Source organism: Malurus melanocephalus, unplaced genomic scaffold (genome assembly GCF_030028575.1).
Source record: "Malurus melanocephalus ecotype Western Australia unplaced genomic scaffold, MMel_1.1 scaffold_130, whole genome shotgun sequence".
Taxonomy (NCBI): Eukaryota; Metazoa; Chordata; class Aves; order Passeriformes; family Maluridae; genus Malurus; species Malurus melanocephalus.
The window spans coordinates 137404-160139 of record NW_026623362.1 but is presented as its reverse complement, the minus strand read 5'-3'; the positions used below and the strand labels follow the sequence as shown (position 1 = coordinate 160139).

At 36.4% G+C, this 22736-nt stretch overlaps 2 protein-coding genes across 7 annotated transcripts in view; one reads left to right on the top strand and one right to left on the bottom strand.

Annotated features, from left to right (window-relative positions):
• The window catches only part of SGCE (sarcoglycan epsilon), a 33625-nt gene extending 29298 nt beyond the window's left edge, over positions 1-4327 (top strand). For 4 of the 5 annotated variants that reach the window (XM_057370656.1, XM_057370654.1, XM_057370655.1 and 1 more), the window contains one exon: positions 1473-2455. In XM_057370656.1, coding sequence (XP_057226639.1) covers positions 1473-1476 — 4 coding nt within the window. In that variant the 3' untranslated portion in view covers positions 1477-2455. Of the gene's footprint in view, positions 1-1472; positions 2456-2801 lie in introns of those variants that run through there. The other variant, XM_057370658.1, reaches the window with a different exon arrangement.
• Positions 4328-5695: 1368 nt separating this feature from the next.
• CASD1 (CAS1 domain containing 1) overlaps positions 5696-22736 on the bottom strand; it is a 28193-nt gene continuing 11152 nt past the window's right edge. Inside the window, exons 6-18 of one of the 2 annotated variants that reach the window (XM_057370652.1) lie at positions 22524-22568; positions 20066-20189; positions 18210-18424; positions 16816-17241; positions 16322-16411; positions 15652-15771; positions 14546-14702; positions 13009-13088; positions 12088-12189; positions 10689-10829; positions 10069-10146; positions 9008-9100; positions 5696-7985 (exon numbers count right to left, since the gene is read on the bottom strand). In XM_057370652.1, the coding sequence (XP_057226635.1) occupies positions 7719-7985; positions 9008-9100; positions 10069-10146; positions 10689-10829; positions 12088-12189; positions 13009-13088; positions 14546-14702; positions 15652-15771; positions 16322-16411; positions 16816-17241; positions 18210-18424; positions 20066-20189; positions 22524-22568 (1938 nt within the window). In that variant the 3' untranslated portion in view covers positions 5696-7718. Of the gene's footprint in view, positions 7986-9007; positions 9101-10068; positions 10147-10688; positions 10830-12087; positions 12190-13008; positions 13089-14545; positions 14703-15651; positions 15772-16321; positions 16412-16815; positions 17242-18209; positions 18425-20065; positions 20190-22523; positions 22569-22736 lie in introns of those variants that run through there. The other variant, XM_057370653.1, reaches the window with a different exon arrangement.

Genomic DNA, 22736 nt, shown 5'->3' with positions numbered 1-22736 from the left:
ACTGCAGGCATTTAGAAGGCAGAATAAAAGTGTCACATGGTGCTGSTCTTCTGCTATGACTGTTTTATTACAAGAATTCCAGTCTGTCTTGCAGCAAATATGATGCAAAATCACCTGGTAATACTGTACAGTGACACYAGTGAGGCATTTTTGCAAAGGAGTGAGATACAAGCTAGCACAGGTTTGTCACTTGTGAGTCGCACTGAAAAACTGCTCTAAAATTAGATCTTAAAAATCCTCCTGTGTCTGTATTTTATGTAGTACATTATTTTTGTCGAATACAACTTTCATRTTCATCACAGATGCTGTCTGTGACAAGCTCTCAGAAATCCAGGGGGTGGGTGGTGGAATGTATTTGGGACAGAGAGCGTTTCCTCCTCTTCCCTTAGTTTATAATGACACCTTGCTTTGGAGCTCAGATGTGCAGGTGACCCTGCAAGCACTTCCATGACAYGATGGCATGTGCCTCTTGCAGCTTTTCTGAAAGGATATCTGTAACTCCTTTTCTCAGAATTTTAGATTTTAAGAAAGTTATTTAAAATAAATCACAAATTTAAAATTCAGGCACTAAGAGTTTTTTAGTAGCATGAGTACAAACTTGGCAATTGATTTTGTTGATCTGTTCAAGTAAGGAGCTTAGAGAAATAGAACACCTAAGGCCAAAAAACCTGTAGAATGAGACATTCATTGTTAAATTTTCTCCCTTTCCTACAGAAAATTCCCAGTAATATACTCAGGGAATTTAACACACTATCAGTCACAGCTATGAACAAGAAATTTCTATTTTATATCTTCAGTGGACCATATTTGGTAATTTGAAGARCAGACCATGGATCATAATTGCTGTACACTTCAGGAACTATCTGAATCCCCTGTAAGGAATAGTTCTGTTTTAACCTCATATGGAAAGGCAGGCTTAATAGCTGGCATAATACTTGACTGTTCCACAAAGTTAAAGCTAATTGGGAAAGAATTGTGTGAAAGGTGACCACTAATTAGACCACATCTAATGTTGGTATTACACTGATGAAAATTGCTACTGGTCTCCAATGTGAAGAGATACAGGAAGTTTTATAATTGTCTCTCTGTCAATAGGCAGAATTCACAAGGACTGTGAATTTAAGGTGCTTAAATGAAAAAGCTTATAGTGTATTCCTATAATGTAAGAGACTAAATATTGCATGTACACCATATACCACCTTTTCTGCAGTACCTCAGTTTGTTAGATTCCAAATAGAAAGATAARTTCCCATTTAAACACTCTTTTTCCAGCCCTCACCCTTTCCAGAAGAATGCTTTGTCATGTAGATGTCATTTTTTGATCCAGGTTGTACTTGTAGTGTTTCTCCAGGRTGGTTGTTGATAAAGGAATAATAAATGCTGTTTATGTGCTGTGCTCACACTTGACAGTTCAATATTGCTGAAGCATCATGTGCCACTGATGGATTATATAAATTCTCATCTATTTGCAGGTAAATGGTATTCCTGAGGAAAGAAAACTAACAGAAGCAATGAATTTGTGATCAAAGAAGGCAGCAAACTGTCTCACTTCCTTATTYGTTCTGGTCGATGCATGAGTTTTTCTGGTGTATTTTGTGCATGCCCACAGTATTATGATGCTTTCAGTGCCAGGAGTACAATCATTTCCATATAACTGATGTACTGTATCCTTTTGTACTTTGGACATTTTTGACAATTTGTAAACACTGATAACTTTTTATATTTGTTACATTCAGAAAGTAATCTTTAATGTATATATATACATATATATATGTATGTATATATATATATATATGTATTAATAAATATAAAGCTTTATTCTGTCTTGTGATCTCTCCTGAAAGTTTTAAGAGGGAAATCGAAACCTCAGAGATTCATAGGATTTCAGACTGTTCAATGGGATGATATAATTGCCTACATTTGCACAGGAAAGGCAGTAGTGTACAAGCATGAAAACTTGTGCAACATCATGAGGTTCAGAAATARTATTGCACATATATTAGGTATTAATTTTTTAGATATTATCAAATTCAATGAGCAAAGTTATTTTTAAAAAATAAATAGATACCCCTCCTCCAAAGAAAATTACCAAAACTACTCATGATGAAATTGGATTTCTGTTCTTTTACCAGATATTTATTCTATTTGAAAACTTGTAAGCAATAAAACATTTAAAATCTGTCCATTCATTTATCTGGTTATGTTAGAAGAAACTGTTGCAAATTATTATAGGCAAAAATTAATGTCTGCAAATAAATGAGKGTTAATCTTGTTACTATATACTAACCCTTTAAAAACACTCTCTCAAATTTTTTTCTGATATTCCCAGTAAACAGCTCCAATGCTGTCCATTTTTTACATCCTCCATGTTCTTTTTTTTTCTGGAGCACAAACTGCTGCAGGAGAACCAGGTGTCCAATAAACCAGGGACATGAATTTTCACATCTTGAATTTTCACATCTTGAATTTTCACATCACTTTGCTGGGAGGTGGTTTCTTTGAGAGGCATTTGTCCATGCAGCTGAAAGCTTAATAATAAAGACTCTGCTAAAAGGATCTGAACTGAGGTTTCCATACTTTTTAATAGACAAGTATAATTAATCTCCTGACCCTTTTCACCAGATTTTAAATTAATTTCTGATGCTTCTTTAAATCTTCAAATACAGCATAACACAGGACTTTAGGGTCTGCAGCTGTAACAGCTGACACCAACAGTTCTTGGGGTTTTACCTCAAAGCGTCATATTGTTTTAAGCTGACACTTATGCTTTGTCTTTTTTTYTGTAATATTTTCTCTTTCAGAACCTGCATGTTCATCAGGACATTGCATTGTAAGCAGAAAACCTCGTCTGCTTTAAAATTGCTAAATGCTGGCTGCATTTCCTTAGCTGAGGTTCGTGAAGTCTCTGCTAAGAGAAATTTGAGTAATTTTGAAAATAAAGACAGAGGATAAAAGAATTCTGTAAAATGAGGTCATTTTGTAAAAAGACCAAAGTGGTTGCTCTTGGTTTAGTGGGTTTAGGTTTTTGTTTTCATTTTGTTTTTTTTTCTTTTTAGTTTTGACCCTGTTCTGTCAAAACACAGAACTTTAATTTACATGAATTTTTAAGCAAACAAAGACATGCTTGTAGGCTCGGACCTGAATGCAGGATCTCAACAGACAGAACAAGTCCTGAGCTGCTTTCCAGACAAGGTTTGTGCAACAAGTACAACAACTATGGCAGCAAAGTATATAAGCAATGCTCAGTACATGGTACCTACTTGTATATTGTCAAACCTTAGATGTCAGTTTGCAAAACTGCYCTGCAGCTCAGCACAGCCCACAGGGCGTGGCAGCAAATCCTGCTGGTGGTTAGAACGGGAGAGGTAGCTCAAGCTACAGGCATTCAAATTGAAAAATTAAAGGCAGTTTCCAAAACAGTTGGAATAAAGAGCCATTCCTACTCACTTTCCAAGTGGCATCCATTACGCCTTCCTACCTCATCCAAAAGATACCAGGGAAGAGACCTCACCAGTCAATCAGCCTCCTCAGAGACACCCCCTCTTCTTTTCWGCAGCTTGGATGGTTATCAGTGAAAAGTGAGTCACAAAACTGCACACTGAGGTTTATARTAAATTAAATATTTACATCTTTTACCCAAGCTGTAAAAACATTCAAGTACAATCAGCATTTGGCTTCTGTTAGTTTATACTATTTTCAAATGTATCAGCTGTCAAGTGTTTTGAAACCGAAATGAATGGAATGGATTTTAAATAATGATTTTTAATGCAATGTAAGACTAAACTTTGTAAATAGTACTGGGTTTGGATCATAACAATTTCGGATAACTCCAGGATGATACGACAATCAATGGATCTACCAGTTGAGCTGCTTCCACCTTATTTGTATTAATGTAACAGTGCCAATACATTTAAGGAAACAAACTGTTACATGCATAAAGAACATGCATAAAGAACCAGTTTGTAACAGTGGAGGCTCCACCTATTTTGGAAAGAATCTAATGATGTAGGTCACTTGGGTATTAAGAATACCTGAACTATTTTATGATTGAAAGCTTCATTTATCTGAGGTAAGTTTAATAACAAATTATTTATTTTTACTTATTAAAATTACTCTGAAAGCATAGATTTATAAAGTTGGTTAAAGACACTTAATGGCTACAGAWTTAGTAATAATTAAGCCTGTAAATTCATAGCCTCTTAACATTGTATGATGGCAATATGAATTGATAYTGTATTGATTAAATTGCAATCAAATTAAATAGAAAGCCCTACAGATGTCTTTGTACATATATGAAATGTATCATCTAATAAATAGGAAAATGCAAAGTAGTGAAATTGTTGTCTGTTTATTTTACAAAAGGGTACCTGAACAACATTGKTACAGCTTTAATGTTACAGACACAATACTGCATGGGCAGGGTCTGAGAACTGGGGTGGAGCTGACTGTGCGGTTTGTTTAACTGGGGGCGATGCCTAAATTGCTGTCCTGACTGGAAAGGATGGAGAGGATTTGTAGCACTTAATATCTAATGTGGGCACCTGAACCATGTATCTCATTGATTATAAAAGCAGAAACTTTGGGGATCACAGAGTCACAAAATGAGCGGAGTTGGAAGGGACCCATCAAGATCATTGAGTCCAAATCCCAACCCTTCACAGGACCATCCATAAGGCTCACACCATTGACCTGAGAGCATTGTCCAAATGCTTCTTGAACTCTGTCAGCTTTGGTSCTGTGACCACTGCCTTGGGGAGCCTGTTCAACCACCCTCTGCTACCCATCCTAAACCTCCCCTGACACAACTTCAGACTATTGCCTTCCACCTTTGTCACTGGTCACAAGAGATTGGTACTGATGCCTTAGGATTTTAGCTTTTATATTTTTCAGGTGTCTGTAAACCTGTAATTCTTTAGTGTGTAACTGTAGAGTCCATATACAGCACTGAGCTAGCATTCTCCCATTTATAGACAAAACAATTCCTCTCTAGGCCTAAAACTCAAGGACACCTCACTGTCTCAGGCTGGAAGAGACGTAAACAACAGTGAATATGGGGAAGCAAACGTGGAGTAGATGGCTTCATTACCTKAAGCTTTAATTGGAGGATTAACTCCCCAGATGCAAATGGACAAAACTTAAAAAGCATAAGAAATTATTCCCCAGAGTCCATTTTGGGTGTAGCCCCTGGGTGGGCTGTGACTGCCCTAAATATACCTGAAGGCCCTTCAATAAATATAACTTTTTATTCTCTTAAYTTTGTCTAGCCTTTGTTTTAGGCAGCCCGGATAAGGCATCAGTTCTTCCTTTGCTTAAGGAGCTCCTTCTATTGAGAGTGGGATTGAAGTAGCTCAGGAACAATCTAAATTCCTTAACTCAAGCAAATCTTTAAGACGGGTTTGGTTTCTTGCTGTTGCTAGACCAATGAAAAGCAGAGTCATTTCCTCTGCTTTCCTGCAGAGCTCTGCTGCAGAGTTCCTGGCAAGGGAAAGTATCCARTGCCTCTGCTGTGGAGCTCTGCTGAGGGCCCCCGAGCTGCGGGCTGGCTTTGGCTCCYGGAGCTGTAATTTCATCAGAGCAGRGGCTGTGATTCACTGCAGAGCAATCTTCCTGCATTGCATCTGCTATCGTTTGTGACACAGTAAAGYGCAGCGCAGCTACAGTCAAGCAATAGAAAGTTGTTACTTAAATGATGCTGCTCCCATTACAAAAATAAGCATCCACAGCACATTTATTTAATGTTTAAATTACTTCATATACTTACATAACCTGAAAAGAAAATATATTTATCCCACATACAGTAATAGTAAACAAGTGCATTATTTCAAACATTAAAAATAAATCTTTTAACCAAGTCTGTACAACAGATAAATAGAATTATATCTACAATACTTAAGTTGTGAAGAACAAAACAAAAATTCTCCCTCAAGCTCACAGTTCCCYGTTGCTCATAATACTGGCATAGATGAAGGTCATGCTTGCTATCCCCCACTACGGTGTCCACCTACACCCTTTCCTTCAGTCGCTCAAATSGATTGATCAAGGAGGTTAAATTCCCAAGCACTGGAAGTACTATGYGCACAGAACACACAGCTGAGTATCTTTCCAATATCCTGCTAACAGCTGGCAGGCTTACTAAAACTACTGAATTTGGGGGAAGTGAAGGATTTCTTTTTATTTTTTTTTTATGATTGACTGCTCATTCTTTAAAAGAAAACGTTCACCACAAAAAAAAAAAGCCATTCTTTTCACAAATTTGTTTTGCACTCATTAATGGCTGCAAGATTGAATTCAATGTTTTACCTGGGATAAGACCAAAACCATGCATGTGACAGTATATATGGTTCAAATTAGGATTCATGTTGTTTATAATCATACATAATTGCACATATGCTTGGAAAATAATATTGTACTCAGGTTTTTGACTGCTAACRAATAATCAGGAGAAGAATAAAATGAAAAAAGCAACTAGAGGTCAAACTATCACTTGAACGAAAACCACAACCAACCAAAAATGTCCATAGCTTCACTGATAAGTAGAATGTAAACAACAGCTTATCACTGCCACACTGAAGGACGATTTCTTTCAACTACAGGGTTTTTGCTAAAGGAAAAAAGTAATGAGAAAGACTGGGCACTGCTGAAAAGGACGGGAAAACAGTTTTCTCCAAACAGCTCCAATCTCATTTCACTTGTAATTCTGAGACTTAACCATCKGCATGCAACAAAGATGACCACTCAATCCCTCCTCCTCATGATATCAACAGACTGACTTGAATCCTTTTAAATGAAAACATTATTACAGCATAGAATATGGCACCAGTTCCCTAATGAGACTTAATTCAAGGTCACCTACAAACTCAGGGATAGGATCACTGTTCCCCTAAGGTGTGATGGAGTGGATATGATAAGATTCTGTCTGACTGGAAAAGGTTGGAAAGTCTCCTAAAAATGTTTCATCTCGAACTGATTCTCTGAAAATTATTCATCTGTTTGTTCACTGGAGTTGTACACAGAACTACATAYAGTTAAATGAATTAGTGGAAGAATTATGAAAAGGCAAACCTATTTTAGAAAAAAACCCCAAAATTTTCTTTATAAAAAAAWTTTGTCTCAGAATTCATCATATTTGCTGAACACATCTTAAATTTCTAAAAAAAAACCCTCATAAAATATTATGTAAACTTGTATATAATCTTCAATCACTGAATTGATGATTACTTTTTATTTCCACATATAAAGGGTTTCATATAACATGTACTACTATTTCCACCCAAAGCACTAATTTCTAACTGCAAATTCAGACATGCCCTGGTTTTGCTGTTTCAGCTCCAGTGGCAGTTCCAAAGGCTCCCAGGTGTGCTTGGTTTGTTCCTTGCCCAGAAGGATGCTTGGAACAGCCCCTCAGCAACAGCTCACCCAGCGCCAGCTGAATTCCACAATATGCCCATGAATTGCTCAACCACTGCACTTCTTCGTGTCGCATTTCAACAGATATGTAAACAGAAACAAACATCCAGTAGAAAAGACTCAKTTTCACATGCAATTCTGTACAGTGCACTCTTGTTTCTCAGATTATTTGAGAAGGCTATTTCCACACAAAATATGTACATTTCCACTATATACATTTTCCACACGCTTAATTTAAATGTCTTCTTGTACCTCCAGTTGAGAATTTTTGTTCAGGCAGACACAAAGTAAACCTGAAGAAAGTTTCCAAGTTAATGCCTTGACTGATCTTGCATTGCTGAGAAGAAGTGTAGTCCAGAAAAAAATCCAGCTATGCATAGCAACCTTTTCAGCAGAGTTGAGTTATCTTTAGGAACCACAATCTGTGCTAGATCGTTAGTGATCTGAGAAATCTCATGTGCCACGCACACAAATATAAAAGTGCTGACAAGAACATTAAACATTGGATATCCAGGAATGAGCACCAAGATCCCCTTTGTGTCTGCTGCCAGCCAAATATGGTATTGGCAAATGAAAAGCTGAAAGAAAAGAAGAATGTATTTAAYGATACTTATATATGTAAATATTTTTACTTATCCAAAACCACATAATTATTACTATTGCATCAACTGACACACTTCTACTTAAGTTAGAAGCTGTTTTCCACATGTCTTTGCTACAAAATTAAACTATCAGCCTGTTAAAACACACAGTGAAATGGGTTTGCTCGGTTCTTAACCAAATACGGCTCAGGGGAGCATTGGATAAGTTCCATCAGAGCCGGGAAAAACCCGCCTCCCTCAGTTCCTGTCTCTCTCGTGAGGGTCTGGACTGACATGCCTGCAAAAAGAGAACGCTCCAACTGCTAATGAATGCACAGCTCCCTACAGTTGACCAGCACCTAAAGTTCACCAGGAACTGGAAGAGTGAAATGTGGTCCTTTAAAAAACCCACAAAATTCTGTGCYCCGTTCACACTGTATTGCAATGAGTTTCTCCTATAAATATATTTCAGTAATGCAGTAAAATTTCACATTTAGCATCACTAAACAGCAAATAAAATGGGCAGCAAGATAATTCCTACTGTTTCAAAATATACACTCAATGGGACAAGGTAACACATACATTAAGAAGGGGTTTATTTGTAATGTTACATTTCTTTATTACTCACAAAAAGCTTTCTACGACAAATACATTCATAAGCGTGCTTACACTACTAAGTATAATTCATGCTAGTTCTTCAACTGGTCTAAATTTTTATCTTCCAACTGCATACACCTCATAGCATACTCCAGCATTTAATCCCCACTCTCAAAACCTTAAATCACCCTGTTCCCTGAAACAGCACAAGAATTAAGCTTGGGACTGTGAGTCTGCTATTTCAGCCATGGTTTCCAGTGTAAGAAAAGCTGTAACGCCTAAAGAGGTCAAACACAACAGCATGGTATTTAGTAAGCCAATAAATGTTTTCTCTATTTATGTGTAATGTTTCCAATCTAGACAATTACACCACCTTACATTTCTCAGTTTTAATTCAATGTACTTCTGGTCATTCTACTTACCTCTAAAGAAATTTTGCCAAACCAGGCGAAGAATGAGCTATACACAGATCGGACATATCCAGGAATGTTCCTGATGAGAATGAAAGCTAAAATCTATTTTTTTTTAAAAAAAAGTAAAACAAAAGAAGTGATTGTGGATGACAAGTTGATTACAAACATATAAAAGGTGTATCCGTTTCCACTGCACTAAGTGAAGTGTATCATGCATTAAAATTTCTTTAAAAGCTAATAAAAATATAAACCAAACAAAAATCCATGCACTTTATACTAAATAGAATAGATATTGAAACTAAAAATATTCTACACACATTCTTACAGCATAGCAGGTCACACATCTCCAGTAGAATCATGGCCTTGATGCTGACAGGTGTAACTATATGCTTATTAAACAGGGTCACACAACATGTTACACCATGCCAGCCTAAAATGAAGGTGGCCACAAATCTGAATTAACCCTCAATATTTAAAAAGGAGGGTGTCAAGATGGACAAATTAATATTAAAAATTAAGTCCCACATGCTGCCCCTCAAGAGAGCAGGAATTACTGAGAAAAGAAACAGGGACAGAATGAGAGGGCTGGGGAACAATGGGGCAGGGGACACAGCAAGAGGAAAATCTAAATTTAAGAAAATCTCATGCATGGCCCTGTGGCCCACCTCTTCTCTGCCTGAAAGYGACTACAGGGTCCCACAGGTTGCTTCCTACACTAATACCTCCCAAACACTCATGCTTTCCAACACCTTTCTTCCACAGCTTTCTTCTTTTCCTCTGCTATGCAAGCAGTCAAAAGCTGGATTTGGACTTAAATGGTGCRTGTGAAACCTACACTAAAGCCATCCAGATAAATCAAAAGCACAATCACAGTGTGCAACTTCAGTGCTTAAAAGCAATGAAGAACTGACCAATGTTGTTGGACTCTTTTTCACTTTCAGACACAAGAATGAAGCTCAATATCTGACATTCCATGCTAAAGCACAAATATATTTAAAAACAGTTTTTAAAAAAGCCTGAATAAGAACACACTAGCTTCTATCACTGTACTCAAAAGGACTAATAATTACCTGCACCACAGAAACAGAAGGATGTAGCTCATTGCACTCTGTCTTGTTTTTACARCTGCTAGCCCAAATTGAGTAGGTCTAAAAGATACCAGAAATTAGTCTGTGCAAGAGTTATATGTAACATTTAAAAATTAAACAAGGCTATGATATTTTTAATTGCTTTAGTATTAGCTGGTTCACTAAGCTGTGAAACACTGAGAGAAAAAATCACGTGATTTAARTTCTGTGTTTCTCTCAAATTCTTCTTTGCAACTGATGAATACTTATCTGATAAATAATTATTAATACAACTTTTTCCATCAAAAATGGACAAGCAATCAAGTGTGGAGATAAGACCTGTATTATCTACTATGTTATTTTTATGATCCAATTTTCTTTAAGCTTTGCAATGAACTGAAAGAATAATGACGTTTTCATCGACAGCTAACTGAACAGAAAAATATTCTGGTGAGTAGACAGGTAGGGCTATACAGGAAAACACAGCTGAAATATGTCCATATCAAGATTTGTTTTTTTAAGGTTTGTATTAGATAAACAATACTGACCAAACAAGAATTCCCAGTAAATTATTTTTCAGACATTTTCAAACCTGATTATACTAGGTTGTAATAGATACTTACAAAAAAGGACACAATTGAAATAAATAATAAAACATTTGAAACTCTGTTGGAGAAAAGAGGATCTCCTTTTCCTTCTGATATCATCTGACGTTTCTGCAATGCCAGATAAATAAAAGCAAACATCATCCCATGAAAAACCACCTGAAAAGACAAATAGAATGCAATGAATATTTCATGGCTTTTACAAATAGTTCAGGTATAAACTCTTAATAGAAATGCTACCACATAAACCATTTTTAAAAGGTTTTGAAAGATCCTTTCCCAGATTTGCTGAAGTAGACTTYCTACATGAGGTAATCATAAACTGCACTTTTAACTCAACTCAAAACCTGAAAATAAAGAACTCCTACTAATGTTTCAGAGAGCATTAAAGGCAAGACAATGAAATTTCAAGGAGTTTTCAAGTTCCTACTATCCCCTCCACAAACTATGCCAGCATTGAAAAAGGCCTTCTCCAGGGAAAAAGCACGAGTCTCTGGCTTTCTCCCAAGTTGGCAGGTGACAACATTCAAGAAGCAGGCAAAGCACTTCCCTCGCTCATAGACACAATTCTTCAACAGAGGGTTTTACAATTTTATGCCAACTTCTCATTAGCTGGCAACACGAGGATGTTTCAGGCCCATGAGTGCTTGTGCTCTGTATTTATTCTGAGATTTGCTCTTGAGCAGCACCACACAACCCACACTGATGCCAGGTAGGGTGCACTGGTGCTGTTGCAGCCCAGGTGTGGCAGTGCCCTGCAACCCAGATTGCACCTCCTGGAGACCCCAGGGAGAGACACGAGTGACTGATCCCTTAAAGGGTAAGTTTAGCAAAGAAATACTTCTATCTTAGAAACTCCACTTACCTTTGCCAAGAAGGAATGAAAAAAGACCAATGTCTCCCTATTSTATTCCCCCACATTGAAGGGACAGTAACTGGAAAGAAAGCACTTTGCCACTGGAAAACCATTCAAAAATATGTGCAAGAATAAACTGGTTTGGGCACCAAGACCTTGATTTTAATGTTTTAAGGGTTATCTTGAAAGGAATATATCCTTACTTGATATAATTTTCAAAAAGTTTCATTAATAAAGTTACCACAGTAATTTTCCTTGCATTTCAACAGCTTGAAATGATACAGGTGTTAAATTTTCATGGTAAAATTTTTGAGGAAAAACAGGTCTATGATCATTTATACTTTCTTTTTTAAATCCAGAAGCAAATAAATAAAGCTCCATCGTTTAAGCAAGGCTTTGATAGACAATTGCAGAACTAAACTGAGTGCAGCTTAGTATTTTTATTAAACCCTAGGACAAACTCCCTTTTTCTCTAGAAGAAAGGAAAACAACCCTTCCTCTTCCCACAAAYTAAAGCATACACCTAAAAGACCAGTATAAATTCATGCAAATGTTACATACATAGCGATCCAGCTTCCACCTAAACCACCATTCATAGACATTCCCATTCAGTTCAAAACACTTGGACAATGGCCAAAATGAAAATATCTTCTCAAATGCACCCTGTAAAATATAAASATGGCAAAGGCATTAACACTGATGTCAACTGTATTTACTAAATTTAATATTTTTCTATCCTTATCTCACTAGCTACATGGCATTAGAAAAACATCAGGATTCCTTAAAAGCCTTTCCCCCCCTCCAAAAAAAATAAAAAAAATAAAAGAAAACAGAAAAACTTCTTCACATGAGAGTCTCAGTTTTGCCTCCCCTTAAGGTATTGRCATGCCTTCCATTTTGTACTGCTGACTCAAAGGGAGAGATCCACTGACAGGCTGTGATAAGGAATACACACCCAACAGAACACGACAGTTCAACAGGCTGAAAAMCAGTGAGGGATTAAACCCACACAACCTCCCTGTGATATCCTCGAGTGACAAACTCTGCCCTGACTTCTGTCAGCTGCACTTACAGCATGCAGGGAGTTGCTAATTTAGCCTGAGAACCAATCTTTGATGAGGTGTCAAAGCCAACACTAGGTTTCTAAGAGACACAGAACTTCACATTATGCTAGCAAAACTCAGTAATTCAGAGCACATCAAAAACCSCACCCCAAATCCAAAGCATAGGCCTTTACTACATTCTCAAAAGTAAATTGAAAATATGTCAAACACAACAAACCAATGAGTAAGATATAGAATTGCAGGTTTTTCCAGCACCCACACCAATTCAAATATGAAAAGAAATCAAAATSCTCTTTTTCCTTTGTCTGCATTTATGACATTGGAGCAAATATACAAGTTATGAACATATTAAACAGAAGAGACAGGTAATAATATACTCTTATGTGATTAAGGATAAATATAGTCAGGATTTACAAACCTGAGAATATGACAAAAAATATATACATGTCAGTAAGCAAATCAGTTTCAGCAGTAAACCAAAGTGCCAGAGGCAGTTCCCTGAGGAAGAAATAAATTAATCATTATACTGTCATTAATTTTTCAATAGCAAACCCCAGGACACATGAAATAGTAATTGCCAATTATTTAGCTTTGTAATAGATCCATTCATAAATAAATCCTTGCAATAGAGCCGTTCATAAATAAATGTTCCCCTATTACCAGCAGTAATTTATCATTATCTACATTTAAATTTTACTTTAGCCATTAAAATATAAATTCACAGCAATTAACAATCTATTAAGCCTAAATTAAGCCTTATGTCTAAGACAGTGACAACATACATAAAGAAGAGAATTTAGGTGTTCAAACAGAAACACTATTTTAAAACCTCTGCTTTCCCAAAGTCTGCACAGAAAACCCTAACTCTAGGTGAACGTAAATAAATATATAAATAAAAATGTCATGTGACATGGGGTACCAGTTTTACTCCGAAGTTCAACTGCAGATCATTAAGGRCAAGCCTGAGAAACTACTTCTCAAAGCTGTTGACTGCTATTAAGCTTTACCCAAGCTTCAACATTGCAACAGAGAACATCTGCCCCTCCTGCTGTATAAATTGGCAGCTGTAAACAGGTTCACTGAAAGTTGTCACTGAAAGATTCTCTAGTTTCACAGCATGGTATTGCTCCAAAGTACACAAGAGTAATTTCTCTGTTTCTGGAAGAGAAGTGCCTTTGTAAAAAAAAAAATTGAAGGTATTTATCTTTGAGATATGTTGTAAAACTACTCTTAAAGAGTATTTTTACAGCATCTATTCCTAGTACATATTTGTTGTATTTCCTTGTCTTATCTGCAGGCTATAAAATGGGGATATTCATCCATCAATAGGGAATGAGGATTTAAGGCTTTTAAGGTTTWAAATTAGGGGAAATAAATAACAAACATTTACCACATGCTTTACAGCTTTTCGAAGAACTTCAATGCATAAAATAAACTGGGATTTCACTTCAATTTTTATTTGAAGTATTTGTATCACAAGAGATACTTCTGATAGCTCCCTTAATCTACTATACCAGAATAGCAAGGCCCATGCTCTCATTTGGCCAGCTAAGGCAGAATTGGTGCTTTAGATGGACAGGCACATTGGCAACACAGAAGGGGAAACTCTAAACACTCCCTGTTCACACGGTCCCTATGAACACATGACATTGTCTCAGCAAGAACAGATGAAAACCATAGGTTGCACTATTTCCATTCAGTAATATCACAATTCTGATAATCAAAACCTATTAAAGAGTATTCTAATCTGATTGTAACCAGAGGCAGAGTTTAGCTACCAGCTGTCAGATTTTTCAACTGACCTGATTCATCTATGACAAACTGTATTTCTGCGAGCACCTGTTTGACATATTTTGACTAACAAAGAGACTGAGAGCTACTAACAATGCCATTTCTGTATAATTACCATTGTAGTAACATGCAAATGTTTTTAGCAGAAAAGAAAAAGATCTTACCATTTGCTTTCTTCTGGACAATCTGAGGCCATACAGCTAAGGTGGCATARATGATCATAAACCAGACAGTGACTAATGGCACAAAGTAGTAGAACTGGTAAGGTCGGTCCATCACTATGCACAGCACCACAACCAAGAAATTGAGACGAAATAAAACCTGGAGGGTGTCAGAGGAGAGAAGACAGAGGATATATAAACCGGGAAGCAAAGCTGAGAGAGATGGAGGCATGTTCCTTCAGCACTATACAAAGATATCTATGTATTACACTTCTCACACGCTGATGGAATTTCAACTGAAGCACACATAAAGCATACAGGGAACATCGACAGGCCAATGTAAGACTGCAGGGTCATTATGTGGTTCTGGACCTGTCCTACCCTGGTCTGCTTGGGTAGAGATTGCAATGAGAACAAGGTTAACCAGCTCTAACTATTTCCCAGGCTAGGGGCCACGAATTCCAGTTTCTGAACGCTGTTAATGCCTCTCTTTGTTCACCYCCCACAGCTACCTGGGCTAGCTCAGTTAAAGCCAGGGGTAATGCCATTACAATGCTGCAATCAGGCTGTAAGCAATACTTTAAATAACTACAACGACCGGAGTTACAGGACAATGTAAGACTTAACAGCAATAAAAGACATGCACTAGAAAAAAAAAAGTAAACCACTACAGGACATGCTGCAAAACCAGGTATGTTCCCCAGTATTACTATGTGATGGTGTAAAACTAATTTTTATTTATTAATAAATGTAGACTCCAATACACTGTCTTTGGAAGCCTGCCTGGCTCATTACTTTTGTAGTGCTATATAGTGTAAATTGCTACTACAATGAAAACTCCATTTCTATTTATTAGAAAATACTTGACATTTTAAAGTGTACATACTTGCATTTTTTACATTGTAAGTACCATTTATATGGTTTAGGTTTGTATTAGATAAACACTACCAATTAAACAGATCAGATTACACAGATGCAACAGCCATTTTTATTGTCTAAACCTTGGTTAAGTGATTCATTATCACATTATTTAGAGAATATGGATATATCGTGGAGATTTTGCTATCTGAACAAATTTATTTCTAAAACTAGTAGGCAGATATTCTTACCTGACATACTCTGTATACACCAAAGTCCCCTTTTATCCAAAAATATGAGAAGTGCCCATAACCTGTTTGAAACAGATACGCAGCAACCAGAACTCGAATGTGCATGTACACAGGCAAAAACTGTTGAGAAAAACAAAGTTCCTTTTATAAATGGCCAYGTAAATGTTTTTGGCCTTCCTTCCCCCCCACCCCTGCTATTTTATGCTATTTCTGCATTGCAGTAAATCAGATTTAACTAAGAAAAGAAACACTATGGTATATTTCCCTGTTCCTTACTAAGCTCTTTYCGTGGCCTAACCGCTGATGTAAAAATCAATTTCTTCTATTTATTGCTCTCCACTTTTCATATTCTGTTACTAGTTGTGAGAGATTTAAGGGCTCTTTGAAAGCTCACCTTCAGCAGCTTCAAGTTGCTAGCAATTAAAAATTAGTTAATGTAATATCCTACACAGAGGAAACAAATACTTTTTTCCACTTGTCAAGMAATGTACAGACTGTTTTTATCAATCAAACCCACACTAAGAAAAACTAACTCTGCTAATACCATATTTACAATAGCATTACTTATTCATTCTATTCAGTTCTAATGCCCATTTACACTACTTTTCTTTTGAAATAACATGCCAAAATTGCATTACCACTAAAAATATGAAAAATTCAAATCACTTACAGTGCTTGCTCCAGAGATATGATAAATCAAAATAACAAGTTGCATCCAGCCCTTCCATTCATCAGTCTGTTCTCTATTTAGCACTTTAGTCTAATGCAAAACAAAACAAGAGTGTTGCTATTTCAAAAAGAACAATGAACATCTACAAAATGAGGATAAAAAGTTCAAAACAATAAACCACTTTATGGGTAAATAGGTCTCAGCTGTAAAGGTCTTGTCTAGTGGACACAGATTTAACATAATCTACATTCTCATATAGCTGAGCTCTGATCAAATCCAGTTTCAAAGTGTGAGAATGACTAAAGTGGTCACATGTATATGGCTTCAAAAAGCCTTTGCATCTAATTCTATGCAAACTTTACACTGCTTGAGAAGCATTTTTTGCATATGAGTTATACTGACTTTGAAAAATTAACTTTAAATACTTAGCAACTGGCTATTTTACATAAAATTGGGAAACAAGAATTTAAGCAAGATGTCAAGGTGATCATTACCTCTTTGGTATTTTCAGTATAAAATACCCCCAAAACCAAGATATAGACGATTGGTATGAAGAAAGATGAATGTGTGTAAAATTTATTTTCCTTCATGAAAAGATTTGCTCGGTCACATAGATAAAAATAGGTCATGATTAGACCAAGTTTGCAAAAGCAGTGTAAGAGCATCTCTAATGTAGAAACGTTAGGTGTGCTGATGGCAGGTTTCTTCTCCTCTCCACTTTCCAAATCAGTGCATGATTTGTTCTTCCGATAATTATTCCGATGAATTAAGCTGATAATTAAATATCCAACAATGGACAAAGTAAAAAAACAGAAGGCTATCTTCTGTATCAGAGTGAGAGGAGGCTGAGGCTGGCAGCAGGAGCCATCAATGGGCTTCATTATTTTATTGCAGTAGACATTCATAAGAATCATTGCATTCTGTCAAAAAAGTAAGCAGTTTTGTTAATTAATTTCTAATTAAAAAACTAACATTTCCATCAAAAGAAATTCTCTTCTGCATTGTGCACTGACATAAAATATGCAATTCCCCCTTACCATTACAAAGATAAAATCTCCCAGTCCCAYCACATACCTAGTTGCATTTGACAGTCCAGTCAATACACCTCTTCCAAGCAAAAAATACTTGAGCTTATAGACGTAAGCAAAAATGCCTTATCTTAAAACAGGAAGGTTCTTTCTACTGGCTGTAGAAGGTCTATAAATGAACAACAGCTCACAAAGCTTGGTCCTAAAAGGACATGGTAACACAAGTCTCTAAAACATGACAGTGAGACTGAGACATGCAGTGAGATGACATTTAGTCCATCCTGTACTTTAMAGCAACTGAAACCTGAAAAGGAGTGGAACCAAAAGTGACATGGGACGGCTCTTTCACAACAAGGGCAAACTGAAAAGTTCAGAGGGACCCACTGCATGCATATACGTATTGTTTAGCAAAAAAAAAAAAAAGTCAGAGGCACTCCATGCAAGCAGAGAGGTCTGTTTGCAAGCAGAGAGTATAGGTTTGTTATCTTCTTCACACTCCACCAAACCAAATTTTCTGCACACGTACAGGAAAAGTTAAGACTTCTTAGTACTGCTTTACAAGTCATTACCACCTTAACTTATTCATATACATGAAAGCATGAAGTTTGCACTCAGGATCCAAGAGATCTAGCAGATTAACAGCTATTTTAAAATAGTTATGCACTAATGTGTTTGCTATTATGTTTTTTAAAATGCCTATAAAACTGACTGCAGTTCCACCTACAGAGATTTTCTTAACAAAATTCCCTGACAAATGCAGTACTCATTGTATTTCTACTGYTGGCAATTTCAGAACATTGATTTCACACCTTGTTTTATTATTATTAATTTTAATGTTGACCAGTGATAAAAACACTTACTGTATCTCTGCTTGATTCAGGGAGATGCAGGCCATCTGCAGACTTCATGATAGTTTCTTGTGCTATCAATTTTGATACACTGAACACTTTAACTTTAGCTTTGGAATTTCGRGAGCTGCTGTTCAGAATACGAACAGCTGCATCATTATAAGCATCTATTTTCTCATTTGTGATCATTTTCCGACTTTCACTCAGTATATCTTCATAAACAGGATCTGAATTTGAAAGGACAAAGAATGAGCACATTAGTCTTCTACTTGTCAAAAAGTTTCCTTAGCTCAAGTTACATGGTCTACTATCATTTAAGAGGTCACAATGGTTTAATTGTACAGAAAAAATGTTCAGCAAGGAATAAATGAGAGTTACTAGAGTTGTTCATGATAAAGTGCTCTTATCACCATTCCCTATTAATGCATATGTTGGTCAGAAAGCTCAGGCCAGACATGARCGCTTGTTTTATTTCTCTGAACCAGGAAAAGCACTTAATGCTGGAGTGCAGAGCTGCTTTCTCTCAGCAATGGAAGTTCCCAAGAAAAGATTCCAAAGGAAAGAGGGCAGAAGACAAACACCAGAATAGACATACGGAAAAAAATAAATAACATTCTCAAATCCTCTAGTTTCTGTGGAAAACAACCAGCTCCTCRTTTCTCTTAAGTCACAGGCCCTAAACGTATTCCACTTGCTCCTGTTGATTCCAGTTTAATTGATCAAAGTATCTCAGTTTTACAGAAAAAGGGGCTGACTTAATTGCCAACAGGCTTAGAAAGTGATAGAGGGCTCTAGATCAAAAGGTCAGCTGGAGGTCATTAAGTTCCTGTGAAAAGCCATTGTGTGACACACTCTGTGAGATGCAGGTTGATTTACTTTAGCTACCTCATGCCTATGTTAGGATAATCAGTGTCTAGACAACTCTGTGTACAGACTGTTACTCCTCCCTTTCGGGCCATTAAAGAGCTCAGAGATTACTCAAACAGACTTGATCTTTAGCAATAGGATGGTGGGACATGTCTGACAGAAAATTGCTTCCGGTACAAATAAATATGGTTTTGAAATGAATGGGAGGAAAKCGATTTGTTGATTCAGATTTTACTCTAGAACCATATTGATAGGATGTGACTGTAAGGGTACAGCTGGGTATATATATTGCTAATAGGACCCAAAATCTGCCTCTGTTTCTAAATAAGGTGATGATAATCTAAAATGCTGTACTCTGTGGCAGAGAAACCAGAAGCACATTYTACCTATGAGCTCATTGTTCAGTTTCAGGGAAATATTTCCTTTTTATTCATGAAAAGCAAAACAGTGTAAGCTTAGTGCCATAACAAAAATCTCACTGACTCATTGTGAGCCATGATTTCCTATCACAATGTAGAAAAGCAAGTTTCATTCTAGAGACTTAAATTCTCTGTATTCTCAAGAGTGTGCCCATTCTAGACAAACACAGAGGACAACTTGTTCAACCTCTCCTATTATTAATATAATCTGAAAGTTCATTGGAGCAAAACCACAGGAATACTGCTGTTGCCTGCACTTGTAGTCTTGACTCCCAGGAGGTATGCATGGAGCACAGCACAGGGAGAGCAGTCCTGGCATGTTGAGTCTGAGAGYAAATAACAAAGAACTAAGAGTTCATAAGGCAAAAGCTTTTCCTGCTAGAGCTTTGAAATCTCTATCCCTAGTAGCAGCTATGTAGGTATCAGCTTAGTTAAGGCTGCAAGAAAGGACAGGCTAAAATTCAACCAACATCTTTTTCAGTCTGCAAGTAAGCAGCWTGGATTAAGTTTTCCATATCCTACAATATACTGACTCAACAGACAGYGATAGTACAAATTGTTACCTACTGTTCATTACTTTACCTTGTAAGACCCAGTAAACATCACTACTTATTGCTAATTTTTCCAAAAGAGGTGCAATTGAAGTGATATTGATTTTATATTGTGCAAGGGCTTCGTTGCTGCCATTGTGAATCTTGATAGACCACTGGAGAAATAAARAAACAGGTATGTCTGAGGACACTTAATTAATTGATTCCCTTGCTGTGTTAGTAGCTATTTTTCATTATTTCTATACAGGTAGATTTCTTCAGTTTTCTATTCAAAAGTGCGAAAGAATTTCTTTCGGACCAAGCAGCTGTCTAGACAGATAATTACATTAAACCAGATCATCTAAATACACAGTATTTAACATTCAATTTACGTGTATATTTGACTTCTCCTAAATTAAATGACACAAGATGTTTTAATTCAAAGTCTCTTGGCTTTATGCAACAATGAAGTAGCAAATCATGGCCAGTTCAATCAATTCCACTCTAGAAAAACTGACCACAGCAAGAGATGCATGCAAACAAAACGTGATGGTTGATATCAAATTCCACTGTTTCCATCTGTTTTGCATATATTCACAAAAGAAAAAGAAAAGAAAACAAAACCAAGAGCCATTTTAATTTTAGTTTAATCTCCCATAGGAAATGACTGGGAGAATGCTATAGCCACACAAGAATTCCTCCTAATTTTTGAAAATAATTTCCCACACTGTATGAAAAATGGATGTAGCATTTTTTAAAGTGTTACTGTATCTATACTTAGTAAAAGCTGAAAAAAGCAAAACCAAAACAATTACCCTAAATGTAATAAACTCTAATTATTTCTAAATRTGTACATAAAAAAATTATTGTAAGCTAAGTACACTGATTAATGCACTTCCTGAAAATATTATTCAATATAAATTAATACTTCATGGAACCAAATAACATACAGCTGGCTCTGAGAACTTACACTGGAAAAAAAGAGCAGTTTCTCCCAGCAGTCAAATTATTATGAAACACCAACAGTATTGAACAGACAGTTAAAGCATCACATTCCATACAAAGGAGTCAGGAWCTAAGAAGCAGTGCACTGTACTGATATTCTTAGAGAAGTTCCCTTTCCTAAAAGAAGCAAGCAACTGAGTTTTGTATGAGCTGGAGTTTCTCCAGCTTTTAAGACTTTTTACTTCTATTTATAAATTGTTAGACAGCTGACATCTTAAGACAGACATGTCCAGGCCAAAGTAGCATGACCAACCCAAGAGCTAAGTTAAAGAGAGAGGTGAATTTCAAAATGCTGCAAAATCCAAGAGCACACACCAGGTTAATCTAGTGGCAGGTTACCACACCAGTGTCAGCTGTGGTGAGGTTGCTGATATGTCTGATTTCTGAAGCTTTTAATTTTTTGGAAGTCCTGTAAAATACAGGATGCTTATCTTTGTCCAACTCTAGATATTAAATGTTTTGTGTAAATATATAGTAGTGTCAAAAAGAGCAGAGACTCCCCTGCATATTGTTAGTTTACATTTATTGCTGTCCACAAAAGGCCAGGAGCTATGGCTAATGTATACATATGAGTAAAGGGAATTATTTAGCTAAGTTTCCTGTAGTTTTACAACCTGACTTCCTGCATGCCAGAATGTTATCCATATGTAATGGCATTTTCTGTATGAAATACCATGACTCATCCTAGTAATAAATGCTATCTTCTCAGACTGAGAAGAGGTATTCTAGTCTTATTCCTAAAGTTCAAATATTTATGTGGATCCTACAGAGGAAGGGAATTTAGGGGTTCACTTAAAAGAAAATGAGAATTTTTGATCCCTCAGGAAATGTGCGGAGGTCTACATACACACGACTTCCCTTAAAAATTGAGGGAACTCATCCTTAGATGGGCATGCCCAGAAGTTTCCAGATTGGTCAAGTACCTCAGCTATCCCTAAACCAGAGCTTGTCAGCCCTGTATTCTGTGATGCTACAGTGCATAGCAGTGTTGGAATCTTCCACTGGAACAAGATTCAGGAAAAGCAATCTCTTTGGTTGTTGAATTATTAATGTAAAATTACAATTTTTAGCCATATATACAATATATATAACAAAAAAGTGTGGTCAAAGAGACCATCCCAGATTGGCTCAAGCTCAAAAGCAGAATTTTGTGACTGAAAAAGGTGTATTAAAAATACACCCCAGTTAGTATACAAATACTTTATTTAACTTCTAAGATTAATAAGCTGCTTTTAATTAAAACCAGTTTATTAGCTAGGTTAAAGCTAATCAATGCTTATTAATCAGTACTGTTGACAAAACAATAAGTACTGTATATCACACAGCAATAATAAAGTGTAACTGATATCTTAAAACTACTTTTTGTAACAGCAAATTCACTGAGAATAGGTATTTTATTATAAACTGGRTTTAACAACTTGATCATGTAACCAACTTGAGAACATTAAAGTTATTCTACAAGAACTTCCTTCCTTAATAAAATCCCCCATATAYGTATAACTTACCGTGGCAGCTCCTACTACAATTATATGAGGTTTTGCCACAGGACCCTAAGACACAAAAATAAAAACGAATTCATTCTAAAATATTTGTAAATTATTATTMAGATTCATATCTTAATTAACTGTGACTCATTTGCTCAATGGTTACGAAAGAGCAGACTGCAGATACATTACAGAGAACATATACCTGATACATGTGAGATACCTGAATTTTCA